This window comes from Ictalurus furcatus, chromosome 11 (genome assembly GCF_023375685.1).
Source record: "Ictalurus furcatus strain D&B chromosome 11, Billie_1.0, whole genome shotgun sequence".
Lineage (NCBI taxonomy): Eukaryota > Metazoa > Chordata > Actinopteri > Siluriformes > Ictaluridae > Ictalurus > Ictalurus furcatus.
In genome coordinates, this window is record NC_071265.1 from 9081656 (window position 1) to 9101274 (window position 19619).

Below are 19619 nucleotides of genomic sequence, written 5' to 3' on the forward strand. Positions count from 1 at the left end.
TGTCTGTGTCTCTCTGTCAACTGCCAAGTTGTCAGTCACAGTGTACTTCATTTTATTGCGATTCCTTTCTTTCTTTCTTTCTTTCTTTTTTAAGCATCAGTCATGACTAATATGACGTTTGAAAATTTAATCCATTTTCAAAAAAAATATTTCATGGCTTTTAGGCTGAGAATTTCTCCAGCTTGTTTGGTTTCCTAGTTTATACAGCACCTCAGTCAGTTCCCTGCAAACTGAAACTCAGGCATACGACACACTTTTCAATCTTCACCCAAATCAACTCACCACCTGTACATCATATACATACGTATGTATATTGTCAGATTGTATTATACACCAACACTCTTTACACCGATCATCCTGTTCAAAAGTTTACACCCCTCTGTATCTTAATGTATCATGTTGCCTTCTTGAGCATCGATGAATGTTTGCACCTGTTGTAATAGAGTCCCTGAGTCGTCCTCAGTGTGAAAAGATGGATCTCATCACAAATCATATATTCACTGCTGGAAAGGGGTCAAATATGGAGAAGATGCTAGAAAACCAAATCATGTGCAGGACCTGGAGGATTTTTCCAGAACAGTAAGCAGTTTAACTGCTCAGGAAAAACAAGGGACTCATGAACAGCTCTCACAAAATATAAAAACAGTCGTTGATCATCCAGATAACGACACACGGTATTAAGAATCAAGCATGTGTAAACTTTTGAACCGGTCTATTTGTGTAAATTCAGTTATTATTGTGTCTTGAGGACTAGATGTAAACATCTGTTATGTGAAATAGCTTCTTCAGGGCAGAACTATGTTTATGATCCCTCTTCTTCTTCTTATTTTCTAGTTATTAACATTTTGCAGATTCTGCAAGGCATATGTAAACTTATGACCTCATCTGTACATAAAACTTTATTAAAGTCCCTGGACACACAGTCTCAGGAGTGTGCTGTTGATGCGTAAGAGCAGGAGTGCGATACCCCTTTATTAAAGTGATGGATCGTTCCTTTATTTATAACACTGTTCAAAGCATTGTAGTTACAGGAAATCGACAGCAGGAGATTTGAATGTTGTTAGCCTCTTTTCATTCAATGATGTAAGGTCACTGATGTAATCAAATTGCTCTGCCGTCGTATTTTATTTGCTGTTCTCAGTCGAGGGCTTTGAGTTTGTATCACAGTAATATTATCAGTGTGCAAGTTGTAACCTTGCAAACTATCAGAAATGCTAGATCAGTGATGTGGTTTTATTGCTGTTGCAGTAAAAAAAAATTAACTATTATATAAGAGAGCCGAGCATGAAACCCAGCAAGAACACAAATAATTGTTGTTATTTTGAGTTAGTATTAATATTGTTAATATATGAACATATAATTTTTTTCACGTAATAGATTGTAAGAAGCATTAAATTTTTTTGTACTTTTTCTTAATTTCTTTGTAAGTCTTATTTATTTATTTTATTTAAAAAGAATATATACATATATACACACACACACGCACACGTGTGTGTGTGTGTGTGTGTATATATATATAATATATATAATTCTTTTTTTAATAAAATAAATAAATAAGACTTACAAAGAAATTAAGAAAAAGTACAAAAAAATTTAATGTGTGTGTGTATATATATGCAGTAGATATTTTCAATTATCAGTGTTGTCAAATTTCATGATTGTGTCATTACTTTTTTTGCTATCAAGGTCAGGGTACTCGATCATGCACTAGTCTACATGTGTTACAAGGTCCTTAAGAAAATAGCCTTCAGGTTTTGTTTTTTTCGCTCTCAAACTTTATAGCCAAAAGTATGTGGACACCTGACCATAATGCTCATTTGTGCTTTTTGAACATCCCATTCCAGATTTAATCCCCCTTTACTGTCATAATAACCTCCAATCTTCTGGGAAGGCTTTCCACTAGATTTTGGAGCATGGCTGTGGGGATTTGTGTTCATTCAGCCACAAGAGCATTAGTGAGATCAGGCACTGTGAGGTGAAAGGTGTTCAGTTTTGTTGAGGTTGAGGTCGGGGCTCTGGAACAGGTTCAGGCCTCTTAGTTCCAGTGAAGGGAAACGGTAATGCCACATCATACAAAGACATTCTATACAATCGTGTGCTTCTAAATTTGCGGCAAAAGATTTGGGGGAAGAACCACATACGGGTGTGATGGTCAGGTGTCCACATACTTTTGGCCATATGGTGTATATGGTTCACATGGTCATAAACCTATGTTAAGGACTGTGTGACTGTACATCTCAGTTGCTGTTGCCAGATCTATTTTAACACTGCAATCTCTCTGATATGTATTCCTGCAGGAAGTGCATGATATTCTCCGCGAGTACGAGCTCAAGTACTGCTTTGTGGACCGGAACAAAGGCACAGGTAATTGCCCTCCTTAACCCTACAGCTCTCATGCTTCTAATGGATCTCCCTGAAACCGTTCCATCTCAGACGCAAAAGCACTCGCCAATAAAGACCTGTCTGCCCACACAGTCTGATTTGACACACTTACCTGGTCATTTAACAGCCCTCTACACTGAAGGAGTGATTAATGACAGATGCTTCAGCTCCGAGTCATGCAGCACTTTAAATAGTGGGAAACTTGGAGCTGGGGTCTGGAAGCTGAAGTTTTGCTCTTGTGTGATGTAGGTATTACAGAGCACCTATTCTGCCTGGCAATTTATTTTTACTTCTTATTACTTATCAGTTTGAGGGAACATTTATGGGCACTTGAGTGTGTCAAGGAAATGTTTGGAACTAGACACAATAGAATGGGTTATGAGAGAGAACCCTTTTTTATATATATATATACATACAGACTTAGGGGTGTTACAGTTTGATAGTTTAACAGTATGATCGGTCCCTCCAGGATTTCGCGGTCGCAGAAATGAACGCGAAATCAAGCAAACACCGCAATTTTTCAAAATTACCGCAGATTTTCCGCAGATTTGGGCCAAGACGCCATCACAATGTGATGTCATCACAACGCACATTCAGCCAGAGCCCTCTTCTGGTCATGTACGTCGAACATGAGTACAGCTAAAAGGTCTGATTTACCAACAAACATCACTGCAAAAGACCGTGCCGAACAATTTCGTGCAAGTGCAATTTCATCAGTTTTACCAGAAAAAAAGCCGCAGCACAGTCGGGCATTTTTGGCCTCAACAATCGCAAAAAAGTCAGTGAAAGCCTGTATAGGTTTTGTATGATGATCTAGTTTTAAATGTAGAGTTTAACACTATCACTGGTTTAATCAAACATTCAAAACACAATCAAACTCATTTAAAGGGAAAATGTATTACAAAATCCTTAACATCCTTGTTTACATAACACAAAAACAAAAAGAAACGAAAAGATCAAATCCTACAATTCTTTCATATTTTTGAGAGTGACTTTTCCATAAAGTCTCATATTTAATCAGTATTTATTGCGTTGTCGTTTAACTAACATGGCCAAAAATAGAGAGTTGTTTTTGTTTTCTGGTCAGCGATGACATGTTCTTCTTTACGCTTGATATCCATTTTGTGTGTTTTTCATAAACTTGCTAGGAGTAGCAACAGAAGCAGCAACGTACCGTGTTTACAACAGTAGCCGAATCATGAAGTCAGAGCGTTTACAGTACTGTTTGTGTCTCTTGCATGCGGTTGCTGTAGTGTGATTTTAAGGGGTGTGAAGATAGAGGGGGTTGCCATACGTTTTGGGGAAAAGAACTTGTTTGGGTAAAGAAAACCAACCAAGTCGACAGTAATAGGGGGAAATGCATTTTAATCGGTGTTTTTTTTTTTAAATCAGCATTGAGGGAAGTGTCCAGTCATACACTGTGACTAACGGTGGAGTTGTGATAACCCTACAGCAGATACAGACCTCACAGGAGAGCTAACTCTAGGTCCGATAAGCAGAGCTTGCATGGCAACCTGCACCTTAAAACAGCTCTGAAATATCAGTGGGTCATAAAACCTACAGTTATGTAGCAGGCATTCATGCGCTCTAATTAGTCTTGTTTGGGGATGAAGGTGAAACCCTGTGATCTCACCCTCCATCCTCTCCTGGCTTTCCTGGCTTGTCACCTCTACCCTCCACCCTGAGGTGCCCAGAATTCCTGTCTGAGAGCCAGTGGAGGTCGGACGATCCTTCTTCCACTTCGTATTGAAGCGGATTTATGATCCGTATAGGGGTCGAAGTTGAAATCAGCTAGCGAGGGGAAGCATAAAAACCATTTCAGCCTTACCTACTAATGCAAGAGCGAAGAACGAGAGTGGAACGGCCAGTGATAATGGACTTAGGATAGAGAATTGAAAGAGGACTGAGTGTCTCATGGGGACGGAATGCCAGACAGGGACATACGAGATATCTGGGAGAGCAAGAGGCCTTGCCTGTTTATAGCAGAAAGTGAGCTCTGATACTCACAAAACTGTTTGGCAGCAGTGAGGGGATTCCTCCTCCTCCTCCTTCTCCTCCTCCTCGCATGTCATTGTTACAGGGCACGGTTTCGTGAAAGACCTTCAGCTGAAAATGTCCAATCTGCCAAACGCCTGCCAACGATGAACTGCCTTTCAAATTAAAAATAGTGACAATGCAAGCTCTTGTTTCAGACAGTCAGACTTGAGCTCGGCTTGTTGACTGACCTCTGAGTTATCCAGCTTGGAGCGCACCGTCTATCACAGTTTACACTGCTGGTAACAATAAAGATTCTGCTCGCTGAAGCTTTCAAAAAACCTTCCAAAAACATCTCCAAATAAACCTCTCCTTACAGAAAACTTCACCAGTTCAAAAAAAAAAATTGTATTGTGAAGTATCCACAATACAAGTTCCTGTGCATGTTGTTACTGTAGAAAGGGTAACATGTTATAATAAGGACATTAATTAAAACCCAGTAAGCTACTTCTGTCAGAGCCTGCTGTTACACCAAATGAATCGCCACCTTCTGACCAATCAGAAGTGAGACTTCTACCCAAAATGAAAATGAGCTGTACAGCTATTTGCATTGTCTCCTTAAATTCCTTGCATTTGAAAATGGCTTCTGCGGTTGTAGCATGCATAATTCTATGTCCAAGGAAGAGAATAGTGATCTTATCAGTAAGAAAATGGATGCAGCACGAGAAGTGCTTCTGGCTTTTGCAGTGTTTTGTCGTTGAAATTATGGAATTGGCGAAGTACTCGTATTCATCTGTAATGAGCCTTTGCACTGCAGAAATTTCTCGTCGGGAAGTGCGGGTGCTGCTTTCTGAAAAGACACTAAAGAATGCTTTCAGAAAGCCGCCTGCTCTGACTCACCACACAGAGTGTGAAGGGGAGTGTGTATGTGTGTGTATGTATGTGTGTGTGTGTGTGTATGTATATGTATGTATATGTATGTATGTATGTATATATATATATATATATATATATATATATATATATATATATATATATATATATATATATAAAATATAAAAATGGGTTGGGCGGGGTACTTTTAAACATATTTTCTCTAATCACTGCCTTTTGCCTACTGACATATTCTGAAGGATATGAATGAGTGCTGTACTGTGGGGGTTTGACTTCAAGTAGCAGATGACAATGAAGTGAGTCATCTGAATGTGTGTGTATGTTGAAAGGAACATATGAAAGTAATGCTTAATGTTTTAATAGAAGGAGAAATAATAATCCCCCATCCCCTGCACAAAGTTTACAGCAGACTTACCTCACACGTGCAGCTAATTGTGAGGAGTTGTACGCAGGGTCTGTCTTGCAATGTAACATTTACTATTCATTTATTAATCATTAGACCTGGAGAGTCTTCTTTACTGGGTTTTCAGCAGTAAACTAAGTGTGTGTGTGTGCGCGCAGGGCTGTTTCTGGCCATTTTGGCACCCTAGACGTGATTCTTCTTGGTCATGAACAGACAAAAAGTTGGATTTATTATGAAAACTTGCCTCGGGTGTTCTTGCTGTTTGCAGGACTTCCAGACCGATAAAATATAAAACAAGACTAGGCTAGTTTGTTGTCGCTAGCCAAGCTAAGCTAACTAAGTTATCATTGCATGGGTTTAGCTGCGACAGTGCCATGCAAAATACGTTATCTGTCCTTATGCTCTGCTCGTATCATGTTCATGTAACTTGGAACTCCTATAGATATTTACACATCTTGTTTTCCTGCTCAGCATGAGAGAATATTACTGTTTCAGTTTCAACCCCTTTACTGGTTAAAAATAAATAAATAAAAATCAGTGTATATCCATTTTTCCCCTCACACTGACTGTGTGAGTTAGCGTTTGGCAGAATTGAGACTGTCAGCCAATAAGACACGAGTATTTCCACGTATTTATATTTTCCTGTAAACCCTGTCTGATTGGTCTTACCTCCGTTCACTGAAGATAAAATACAACACTTCAGTCTTCTTTTACTGATGTTCAGTTGTGTAGTGACCAACTGCTCACTACGTGTATTATTCACTACTAAATTATTCGGGGCTACTGAATGCCCAGGCCAGGGACTCGGGTGGGTGAGTCGGGTGGGGGCGTTGGGGTGTACATTGGCGCCCCCAAGCTGGTGGCACCCTAGGCAATTGCCTAGTTCTCCTATGCCTAGAAACGGCTCTGTCTGTGTCTCTGTGTGTGTGTGTGTGTGTGTGTGTGTGTGTGTGTGTGTATTTCAGAAAGGGAATCAGTGATTGCATTGGGAAGGTATGCGTGGTGTACTGGTCTGCTGGTGGAATGACCGTCGAAGTGGTGGGCATAAAAATCGGAGCTAAACAATACAACATTTGTTTGGGCTCTGTTGTCTGGCACTGATGAACACAGCTTTATGCTCAATATAAAATACTCTGCTAATGATATTAAAAGCACTTTTTATTATTGCATTCACTTGAATTATATAAAGGGGTTTGTTCTGTGTTTCTATCCAGGCGTTCTGGAACTGTGATTAGCCTGGTGTAGTCAATAGCCAATTTTCCATGCTGTTGAGTAAGAGTTATGAATTCTATGTTTATATTTCACTGTATTCAGTGAAATTCAGTGCATTCAGTTACAAAGGCACAAATGTAATGTAAAAGTCTTGATGCACTTTATGTTGTTTAGCATGTATAAAAACGACTGTGTTTCATTAACAGAGGTGGGAACAAGACATTGTTTTCAAGTGATAAGTTTAAAGTATTGACATTCAAGTCAAGTCCCAAATCAAATCCCAAGGCAAGACCAACAAGTCCCAAATCACATCCCATGTCAAGTTCCAGGTTGAGTCCCAAGTTAAGACAAGTCCCAACTTGAGTCCAAAGCCATGGTCTAAATCATGTCCCAAGTCGAGTCCTAAGTCAAGTTCCAAGTCAAAGTCAAGCTAAATACATCTCAAGTCACATCCTAGGTCATATACCAGGTATAATCTCAGATCCCAAGTACCAAGTCGAGTCCCAAATCAGGTCCCAGGTTAGATAAAGTCAGGTTTGTATTTTGTCAAGTGTGAAGTAATTATGACACGAGTCTAACTCAGTTATCAACAGTTTCCAGCTGTCAGCTTTTTGCTTCAAATTATTTAGAAATAGAGGTTGCTGAATAAAAGCTACCTGAGGCTTGACTGGCATAAAAACTTTTCTCTACTTCTGAGGAAAAATGGCAGATTTTCTTAGTGTTTGAGCAGTGCAAATGGTTAGAATTTTTAACAAGACGATCTTGTTTTGGACAGCTGTCAGCACTCCCTAACTAAACTCTCAACATTTCGGCTCCTTTTTGATTTGAAATGTTTGATTACTGCATACCATAAACCTTTCATGAGGAACACACTACAAAATGTCCTTGTACCATATATATTGATTCTGGCTCTTAACAAGACCGAATTATGTTTGCTAGACTGCTTCAAAATCCTGAATCTTGGATCGCTTTTATTCTATTTTGGTTAATGGTTTTATGGATTAACAGTAACCCAGTAAGCACATTAATCCTTGCTCGAAATAAATGCGAATTCATAGCACTCTTGGTTTAGATAATGGCTGTTTCATGCTTAATTATTTCTAATGTGCCTTCTGGAACCTCTCATTTGTGGGCTATTAAAGTTGATATGACCATGAGGTACTAATATCCACTGTAATAGCTTAATCAGATTTTCTCACTGTCGCCAGATTATCTCCAGAATACTATGTTAACAAGCAGTAATTTGCGCCACGGACTATGTATGTCAAGGTGGCTAATTAAGTGATTAACCCCTTCATGTTTCAGTGTAACTAGCTGTGCAGTTGTTTTGAAGGTAATGTTGTGAAGTCAGGCTGGTTCTGACTCATGCGGGTGTAATCTGAGGTTGGTTCTTCAACATCATGGGAAAATAATGTGTGAATTATATAACACCAGTATTAACACCAGTGAACTCATTAAATTTGATTGCTTATTTAATGTAATGCCTGGGACCTAGTGTCTAGCTAGCAAGACAAGTTAACGAGCAAACATTAGAAGATGTACAGTGTCAGATATTTAATCACAATTTGCCCTACTAATTCAAATTGTACAAATAAATGAATGCTACGTTGGTTTTAAATTACTTTAAATGATATGAAAGTGTGAGGTGTACAACATAAATATGATTAACTAGATGCCTTATTGGGTTAAGACAGGCATGTCAACATCATTGAATTTAACAGCCATTTCAAATCCGTATCTGAAAGCCTGGTCTTATATGTCTTAAAATAACTATCTGGGAGCTTTGCCAAGATGGCTACCGAACCCCCGACAGATTTTACTAGAAGGACTTTGGTCTTTTATTAGGTGGGGTCAGACCCCATCAAACCATCCCATAAATCTTACCCTGTTAATGGACTGTATACTAAGACTAAGGAGCAAAACAAGTCCAGGAGAATGTTCAGGAAAAGTATTGGTTGGTTGGTTATGAAACATCTGATCAGAACTTTTTTTACTGTGTCTGTTCAGCCTCCGTCATGCCCTTTGGTAAACGCCAAATGGGAACCCTGTTTTTCCAGTAAAGCATGGTGGTGGTAACATCGTGTTATGGGCATGCTGTTCATCACTGGCAAACTGCTGATGGTTGATGGTAAGATGGATGGAGCCAAACTCAGGGCAATCCTCTGGGGGGAAAATACTGGAAAAACTCTTCCAGCCTGCAAAGACTGTAGTGGAGGCTTCCCATTCCAACAGGACAAGAATCCTTAGCTAAAAATATCAGGATCCAGATGTGCAAAGCCGATAGAAACGTATCCCAGAAGATTTGCAGCTGTAATTGCAGCCAAACATAGTTCTACCAAATGTTGCCATTGGGGTGAATCAACAAATATTGTGTCAATCAAATGGAGAAAATAAATCACCATTAAGTTTATTTCAATTCCACAAAATGTGGAAAATGTCAAAGCGGATAGATCACTCTCAGCTCTGATAACAACCGATAATTTATATGAGGATACATTATATGGCCAAAGGTTTTTGGACACCTGAGAATAACACTCATAAGTGCTTTTTGAACATTCTATTCAAAGATTTAGTCCCCATCTGCCAAACCCATGTCTTTATGGAGCTCGCTTTGTGCACAGGAGCATTGTCATGCTGGAACAGGTTTGGGCCTCTTCGTTAATATGAAGGGAAATTGTAATGCTACAGCGTACAATGACTTCCCATACAACTGGGTGCTTCTGTGTGGGCGGCTGTGGCTCAGGTGGTAGAGCGGGTTGTCCACTAATCATAGGGTTGGCGGTTTGATCCCCGGCCAACATGACTCCACATGCCGAAGTGTCCTTGTACAAGACACTAAACTCCAAGTTGCTCCTGATGGCAAGTTAGCGCCTTGCATGGCAGCTCTGCTGCTGTTGGTGTGTGTGTGAATGGGTGAATGAGACACAGTGTAAAGCGCTTTGGATAAAAGCGCTAAGTAAGTGCGGACCATTTACCATTCCAACTTTTGGCCATATTCTGTATAGTTCTAACATCAGTAAGGCCTGGTCATTGAAGAACCGTCCCCTTACCTCATGTTCCTGACAGTGCTTTGGTGTTCTCTGCCTATTAGTGTGGAGAGAAACAGAGTGGAGGTAACAGCTTACTGCAAATCCCAAAGGGATAAGAAGTGCACCATCAAAGCCCACGTTATGTCACTTCACGCCTTAGCACTTGTTCCATGTGCTGTCATTTGATGTACCCAATTAGCAAATGAGTGATGTACAACACGGACATTAATTGGCATGCGATTGTACTTGCCAGTTTTCTCAGTCCTGGTGGACTATTTCTCAGCATAAAAAAACACCACCACAGTGGCAGATTTGTAGCACAGCCTGACGCTACTGAAATCTGACAGTTGCAGGCAGTGAAGTGAACTCTGTATACGGCTGTATATGGTCTCATTGCCTCACATGCTTTCAGTACACAGATATAGAAGTAGTAGTTGCATCTATGTTCCATATTGGTGGCTCTTTAAAATAAAAAAAATAAATAAATAAAGTGGCAGAAACTGAAGATTGTAGGGTGGACAAAGTGCCAAACACATCATCATTATTATAGATAAGGCATGGCCATTAAAACCATCAGCACAAGTGCATAAGGAGAGCCAGTTTGCATTCAAAAGCAGGATGAGGATGATGAAGGCTATGAAGATTGATGAAGGTGGAGCGAACGGATCCATTAGCGGTGCGGGGGTCTTGTTGTCCACTTGAAGTCAGATAGGGGCTTTTTGCCAGAATGTGTGGGAGCTGCAGGCGGATCTCGACAACCACTCGAGCCAGATGAGTGATGATGGGAAAGCAGGAGGAGATCATCATTAATTGATGCAGTGGCAAGTGTGGGCGGCTGCGCATACACATATACAGGCGCACACGCATTCAGGCAGGACGATGAAGGCCGGTGTTCTCGAGTGTGGTCGAACACTAAGCCTGGATCATTCAGTACTGTGACTGCTCATTATCACAGAGCTTATGAGCATATACTGTACAGCCATGGTTGTCCTGTTTGTCATAGTGTGTCTGCTATTTATAGTCAGGGTCCAACTCTTATGGTGTTGAATATGGATTTGGAAAAGCATGTATTACCTCTTTTTGTCAGTAGAGTTTGTGTGTGTTAAATCATTTTAACTTTTGTGAAGTGTTGCCTTGTTCATCCATTCCCTTGTTCTATGAGCCAGTGAAACATGTTCAGCATTTTCACTTCATATAATAAATGGTCTGCACTTATATAGCGCTTTTATCCAAAGCACCGTGTCTCATTCACCATTCACACACACTCACACAGCAGCGGTAGCAGAGCTGCCGTGCAAGGCGCTAACTTGCCATCGGGAGCAACTTGGGGTTCAGTGTCTTGCCCAAGGACACTTCGGTATGTGGAGTCATGCGGGCCGAGAATCGAACCGCCAACCCTACAATTAGTGGACAACCCGCTCTACCACCTGAGCCACAGCCGCCCCATAATATAATATGATTATAGCACTTCTACGTTATGCTTAATAATATTTTCTCCACCTCATGTGGAGAAGATATTTTAGGCAGGCACGAGCCACTGCATTTGGATGGAGTTTTGTCTTTTTTATTGAGGGTTGCTGATTAGGCATGCACAATACGATCAGGGAAGTCATTGTTGCAAAGAATGCATTTGATTCCTGGAGTATGTTGTATACTTTAGTATTTAAAAAATATATAATAACTGGACGCTGAAATGAGCAGATTCTGTCTGACAACTGTGTCATTTTAATATGATGATCTAGGATTTAACCCTCAAAAAGGTCAAAGTAGATTTAGGTGTAAAACGTATCATATAGCATGTTTTTGTGCAACTTAGTTCTGCTTCACTAATCTGATTGGATGAATGGTGTTGCTATTTAGTATGACAGCACTGGTACGTTTCACTGTTTGTATCACTTCGCTGGTGAGATGAAAAGGAAGAAGGGAAGCCAGTTTCCTTGTATGCACCTTTAATGAGATTATACAAATCAGTGTGAGCCCAATAAGCAGCAAGCTCGCCAGCTACCTGGCGATAATCACCTATTCTACTTGCTTTGCTCGATTCTGTTCTTCTCTTCTCTCGTCCGCTCTGCGCTAGTCTTCCTTTGTTTGCTGTATTCTGTTCTGTTCATCCCTCCTCTGCTCTATTCTGTTCTGTTATACTCTTCCTTGCCCTCTTCTGTTCTAATCTATTTTTGCTTTCTTCGATTCTGCTTTCTTCTGGTCTACCTTATTCTACGCTTCTCCACACTGCTGTGTTATATTCTGCTCTTTCACTATTCCTTGTCTGTTCAATTCTATTGTATTTTATTCCATGGCACTCTACCCTACTCTACCCTTTTATTTTACTCTGTTCTAGTCTGGTCTGGTTCTGCTGCATTCAATGCTCCTTTGCTATATTCTGTTTTATTATACTCTTCTCTGATCTATTATAATCTTCTGTATTCCACTCTTCTGAGTCTAGTCTATTCTATTCTGTTCTATAGTGCTGTGAAAAGTATTTTCCCCCATCCTGATTTCTTCTGTTTTTGTGTATATCTCATGCTAAATTGATTCAGAAATTAAAACAAAATCTAAGATAAAACAAAGGCAACCTGAGTAAAGATGAAATACAGTTTTTAAATGATAATGTTATTTATTGAAGCAAAAAAGTGATCCAGTACCAACTGGGCCTGTGGGAAAATGTATTTGTTCCCCAAATCTATGAAACTGCATTGATAATGAGGTTCAGCTGGACTAGACACAACCAGGCCTGATTACTGCAAACCCTGTTCAGTCAAATCAGCACTTAAATAGAACTCTTTCAATAGCATGAAGTTGGGTAAAAGGTTTTACCCAGTAACACACACTGCTGAAGTTGAAAGCAATTTCATAAATGATGAGGAAGAAGGTGATTGAAATACATCAGTCTGGGAAGAGTTACAAAACTATTTCAAAGGCTCTGGGACTCCAAAGAACCACAGTGAGTCATTATCTCCAAATGGAAAAAAAACTCGGCACGGTAGTGAACCTTCCCAGAAGTGGCCGATGTTCTGAAACTTCTCCAAGAGCACAGCAACGACTCATCCAGCAAGTCACAAAAGAGCCAAGGACAACATCAAAGGACCTACAGGTCTGTCTTACATCTATAAAGGTCACTGTTCATGACCCCACTATCAAGGCCTGTTCACACCAGGACGTTTTTCACAGCCCGTTAAATGGTACGTTTTTTTCGCAGCTCTTTCGCAGTTTTTTTGTGTTCACACCCAGGCGTTAAACGCAGACCACGCGCTGAAGGAAAGTGCAAATTCACTCCCTGACAGTAGATGGTGCTTATTGAAAAGCAGAAATACCCCGGTACACAAGTTGGCGCAGCGCAATTTTCCGTTACTGACACCTGCTCATCACTGAGAAGAAGAGAGCCGGTATTTACATCTTTGCAAAAAGCCGTTCACACACTTTTTGTGAACTGGCTAACTGAAAATGGATGTTATGTATGGTAATGTAAGGTGATTGGTGATTTGGCCACTGCAACAAAAAAAGCTAAAATTCTCATTTTAAATAATATACTCTCTTTAAATAAGTAATGATTTGAATTAAATAAAAATAACAGCAAAAGCATTCACATACTTATGGGAAGACCCATATTATTTTTTGGTAGGGGGTGGGTGTAAGGCAACTATTGTTGTGCCCAAAAATGTTAATGTTCCTGCAAATTTTCTTTTTTGTGGTGAATATGATAATACAACGACGCAAAAATGGGGCACTTAGCTATTTGAGGAAGAGATCAAGAATACTTATATGCCAAGTGCAAAATAAATACAATGGACCATCACTCATCAGATTATCATATGCATATTTGCAGAGAACAGACAAACAAAACAAAACAAAAAATGCTATTTAGTGTAGAAGCAACACTGAAAGAATGAAATGGCTCACATAGAATATATGCTTGCATTTCAGTGTCGTCAAAAAAAATATACACAACATAAATGAGTCATGAAGTTCTCATCAGTTCAGTGAAAGTTGCATGCAATTTTATTTATATATATATATATGTATGTATGTATGTATGTATGTGTGTGTGTGTGTATATATATGTGTTGTGGCACTGATCGTTTGTAGAGGTCTGTGGGGTGACCTGAAGGTAGGACACAGGTGATTGGTGAGAGGACTGACCAAACTCAGCATCATGCAATAATTGTTGAATTTGGAGTTTGACCGAAGACAGCTGGGGTGGGGACAATCTCTTTAGTGCAGGTACCAAGCCATGAACAAAAAAGAAAGTCCTCTTTCTTTAGCTCTCTCTTTTGCTCTCTGCGCTCCTCTTTCTCTCTTTATTCTTGTAGTCGTTGTGGCGTTTATCATAAATCTCTCTGCGTTCAGACACCAAAGACACCAGCAGCTCAACATTGAAGCTACTTGCTTGCATCTTCTTATTTGGCTTCTTCTTCATCGGCAAGACAGTTTTGTACTTGAGCGCCACCAACTTCAATGGCTCTGGGCACCTGAGCAAAAGCGCGAATCTCATAGGTCGGCCAGTTTTTATCGCGGCACGTTAAATAAAACGAACCCCTAGATGGTACAATTTTTGACGCTTTGACAACACTTGTTTAACGCGCTGCGAAAAACATCCCTGTGTGAACGGGCCTTCAGAAAGACACTGGGAAAAAATGGCATCAGTGGAAGAGTGGCAAGGCGAAAACCACTGCTAACCCAGAAGAACATTAAGGCTCGTCTGAATTTTGCCAAAACACACCTTGATGATCCTCAAACCTTTTGGGAGAACGTTCTGTGGATTGATGAGTCGAAAGTGGAACTGTTTGGAAGACAGGGGTCCCGTTACATCTGGTGTAAACCAAACACCGAATTCCACAAAAGAACATCATACCTACGGTCAAGCATGGTGGTGGTGGAAGTGTGATGGTGTGGGGATGCTTTGCTGCTTCAGGGCCTGGACAACTTGCAATAATTGAGGGAAATGTGAATTCTGCTCTCAACCAGAAAATCCTAAAGGAGAATGTCCGGTCTTCGGTCCGTAAGTTGAAACACAAGCGCAACTGGATTTTGCAGCAAGACAATGATCCAAACCATAGGAGTAAGTCCTAGTCCTAGAAGTAAGTGAAAGTCTGATCTCCAGTTATCGGTAGAGTTCGGTTGTAGTTATTGCTGCTAAAGGTGGCACAGCCAGATTTTAAGTTTAAGGAGGCAATTAGTTTTTCAGGTGTTGGATAACTTCTTTTGCTTCAATAAAATAAACAAATAAAATAATAAATGTAGTGTGTTTACTCAGGTTGCCTTTGTTTTATGTTGTATCTTGTTTGAAGATCTAAAACTATTTAGTATATGTGTATAAAGATGTACACAAGAACAAAGAAAAAAAAAAAAAAAGAAATCAGAATTGGGCAAATACGTTTTCACAGCACTGTATACCCGAAACGTTAAAAAAATCTCTAGGCAAACAAGCAGTTCAGAAGCTTCACAGGCTGAACAAGTCATAGCTTTTATCTGCAATGTGTGTAATTACTGAACCTGTCGTTGCAGCTTTGTGCTTTTGCTAGATGCCTAAAGCATTTTCCTCTCAGGATGTTTATCTTGTTATAGTGTTCCTGTTGTTGAGTGATGCCACTATGCCTCACTGTATATATGTGAATATATATTTATATCAAAATATAAATATAACTCAGATCAACTGTTTTTCTGTTTGTCGTTCTGTCAGAAACACCATGTCCAGTTTACTCAAACCTTCTACCTCCAGTTACAGTCATGGCCATATGTATCATATAGTAGGTGCACTTTACATGCATATAATTATTGACTGTAGTTCATTTTTGGCTATGTATTTATCAGCCTCCCTTTACTCCGCTCATCAGTGGAAAGGGACAGTCTCCGATATGTAGATAATCTGCACAGTGGACAATTCTCATCACAGCAGTGACGCAGACATAGTGACATGGTCGCGTGCGTTGTGCTGGCATGAGTGTGTGAGGAGTAGCATTACTGCTGCCTCAGTGTCACCTATAAATTGAGAATAGTCCAGAAACTGACACGGATAAAAAGCTTGAAGACAAATAAGACAAACTGCCCATGGAAAAAGATAAGCTATGGTGTTTAACTGTACACTGTGGCAGTGGGGGCGTGGTCGAGCGTCGGCTGTGAATGGAGAGGAGGCGGGTCGAACCGGCAGGTAACACGTCATGATACTCACCTGTGTCTTATTACCGCCAGTTCACTTATGTGTATCTCATTGTGCCTTGAGAAAGCCCGTGACAGGTGGAAGAGGGAGAGCTGAGCAGCACAGAGCCGAGCGTGTGTGTGTGTGCGCCTGTGTAGTGAAGTAAAGTCGCTGAAAAGTGAAAAGGAAAATAAAGAGTTGTCCGAAGCCTGCCTCCCGTTTCATCATTTCCCTCTGAAGCAAAGGGAAGTGTTACATACTCTTATAAAATGGATCAACAAGGAAAATGTGTCGGTGGCCCTTATAAGTAGAAGAGGGCTCATGAGGTATATGCTTCTGGTATCTGTGTAATTAAGATGATTTTACAATGTAGTAATAAAATCATTAGCGCCGGTGTGCTGCCCAGTTTTGCTTAGTAGCTAACGTTATGTAATAATATACGATAAGCTATTAATCAGTTGAGTTCATACAGACTAAGAGAAACGAAGTAGTATAAGATCATTATCTTCTTCTAACCAAGTTTCTAACATAGCACATCATGTTTGCGTTCTTGAAAAAAAAATAAAAAATTGAACAAGTCGTTGGCTGACGTTTTGGCTATGAGCTGTGGTGTTCAGTCATCACATTGTATGTACAAGATATTATTAGAGTCTGGCTAGCATCTTTCTTTTCTCTCAATATGTTTCACCGTAAGCTGACTTCATGTTCTGATGGCAGGGGAGTTATCTGGAAGCTTTGCAAGCTTTGGGCTTTTCCGCATTCCTACGTATTCCTGATTCCTGAAGATCGTCTGTGTGCCCTAATTAATCCGGCTAAAATAAACATCAAACTCATTCTGTCAACCAGGTCATGGCTGGTGGATGTGTGTAGTGCAGCAGGAGGTGGGGTTTGGAACGAGAACTGGTGCTGTTGCTTATAGTTGCTGCATCAAGGTGCATTGCATCGCATCAGTGTGAACTGTTACGTTCAACAGTAGAATGGTCGTTGAACCTACTTGTTCACCAGGTAACTAGGAATAAAAACCTAATCAGTCCCTCCAGGATTTTGTAATCGCAGAAATGAAAATTCAATTCAATTTTATTTGTATAGCGCTTTTTACAACCGTCATTGTCTCAAAGCAGCTTTAGAGAAACATATAAACACAGGATACAGATTTTAAGTGTGTGAATTTATCCCTATTGAGCAAGCCGGTGGCGACGGTGGTGAGGAACAACTCCCTAAGATAATTTGAGGAAGAAAACATGAGAGGAACCAGACTCAGAAGGGAACCCGTCCTCATCTGGGTAACAACGGATAGTGTGAAAGTAAAAGAAAGTTCATTATGGTTTTAACATGAAGTCTTTGTTGAACTAGTCCACTGTTCACTAAAGGAGACCTGAGTGTGCAACTGCATGTGGTAATTGCAGTCCCAAGGCCATAGCAGCAACCGTAGTCCCAGCAACCACAACGAGAACGTCCATGTGGAATTGAGGTCCAAAACCATTTCCATAATACTTCAAGCGGTACCATCCTCAGCAATCTCCAGGCTGTAGCCTCCAGTTGATGAGAGCTCCATCCAGAGGTAGGGCATCAGGATGGATCAGGCCGGTCCGGAGAGCGGAAAGGGTCAGGATCACTGGCATCTCCATAAAATCATGAATATATCAAGGTAACTGTGCAATATTCTGAGGCGCTTGCAATTTGGAACAAAGCTACAGCAAAATCAAGCATTTTTCACCACAGCAATTACAAAAAAAACCTCCTCTAGGGATTGTCTAATAGCCTGGACTCTAGCTTGTCCACCCTTGGAGAGATAGCCTGGAGGATGCTCTTTCATGCGCAGTTGAATGCTTCTTTTGTGCGTATGGGAGATGTGTATTTTAATTTTCAATGTTAACGGACATGTTATATTGCAGCAGGTCGAGAATTCAGTCTCAGTGTCTAGGTTTTATATTTCACATTTTACATGTATTGTTTGTGTTCCATAGCTCTACTAGAAACTGTGACTCCAAGAGTCTCTCATTATTCTGCCATGCAGCAGCAGGTGAAGGATTGTTTGCGCTTTCCTAGCAACAGTAACCGCAGGAGGACGACACTCTATCAAATCTCAGCCCTAAGATCCAAAACTCAGTGGTCACCCTCCTGCCATCTGGTAATGACATTCAGCCTCGTCGCGTCCTAACGAGCCATAACGAGCCATGGTGTTGGGGCAGAGCGTGTAATATTCACTTTGCCACAGCTCCAGTTGGCAGTCGTGACTCAAAATCAGCATGTTTTGCATGCACTGATGGCACAGTCAGGAGTAATGACGTCTAGAAGCCATTAATGAGGACGGGAAGAGGCATCTGTATTATTTCTCAGATCCATTAAGGAGAGGGAATGCAAAATCTTCATGCTTTACATGCCGTGATCTTCACACTCCGGCTTAATAAGTGCTGATGAGCTCTAATGGGCTCTGTTGTTCGCAGTGTCAGAACAGCCCATTTTGTATGTCTGTGAAAGGTGGGGAGCGGGAAATGGATAGTGCCATGATACAAGCTGAGAGGACCCCTGAAACCTTAACAAGCTCAATGAATGCAGGTCAACAAAGCAAACATTAGGGAAATAAAGAATGCATACAGCTCAGGCTTTACAAATAACAGCTGAACATCGTGACACGTGCAGTAGTAATGTCGACCATCAGGACCCGGAGTCACCTGCAGTCATCTTCCGATACTGGACTTTTGTGTTCACCACAAAAGATTCATGCTCATGTATTCTTGATGAATTACTATAGCCGTCTCATGGCAGAAGAATTACAGGCTTTAAGCCACTTCAATAAATTTCCCTCCTCCCCCTGCTAGCTGGAGCGGAAAGAAGAAAAAAAAGAAAAAGTAAGAATTGTCACGCTTATAGACAAAGCCTATAATCAAGTCTCTTTTTGTGATTTTTAAAATGGCCGTCGCGAGCCTGTCACAAGCGAACTGCTGTGAATTATAAGATTATTCTATAAGCTTTTTGAGATCCTTTGTTCTAGGCTTTCTTTGTAGTAATAATAATAAAAAAAATTCAGTCAAGCTACATTTATTGTCATCTGCTCGCATGTCTGAGCATATTGTTGCCAATCTTTATACAGGAAATACAGCCTTCGGGATGAGGCTCTGAGCAAAAGAAGAGATGAGGGATAATAGGGGGATTTAAGAAAGTATTTAAGAAACACAGCATTTAATGCTACCTTTATCCGCCCTTGACAGGGATCTAAACTGGTCATCGTTATTTCAGCATCAGTGTTGAGAAGCTATACATTTTGAGTTAGTTCCTGGACATGCTGAACATTGTTATTGTCTTCCATTAAAGCCAACTCTTGAAGAATGAAGACAACTCTTTGTTTAGGATTTTGCAAGTACTACATCAACACCAGAGTAATCATTAAGGTTTCAGCATAGCTGTCAGCTGCTGATTGGAGCTGTGTTTTCCTCCAACTGATAATCCAGTGTTTTGTGCTAAGGATTTGGAAAAGGAAGTAATCATAATAGCAAAACCTACAGAAACCATAACTGTCTGGCAGCATCACTTTTGAAATAAATGTGGAGTTTATTTACCCCAAATTCACACAGCACGCTTCGGTTTGAAT

The 19619-nt window shown here is 40.4% G+C and overlaps 1 protein-coding gene across 1 annotated transcript in view; it reads left to right on the plus strand.

The window, feature by feature from the left end:
* The window catches only part of raver2 (ribonucleoprotein, PTB-binding 2), a 95222-nt gene that overhangs the window by 11595 nt on the left and 64008 nt on the right, over window positions 1-19619 (plus strand). Inside the window, exon 2 of the mRNA XM_053635972.1 lies at window positions 2298-2364. Coding sequence (XP_053491947.1) covers window positions 2298-2364 — 67 coding nt within the window. The remainder of the gene's footprint in view (window positions 1-2297; window positions 2365-19619) is intronic.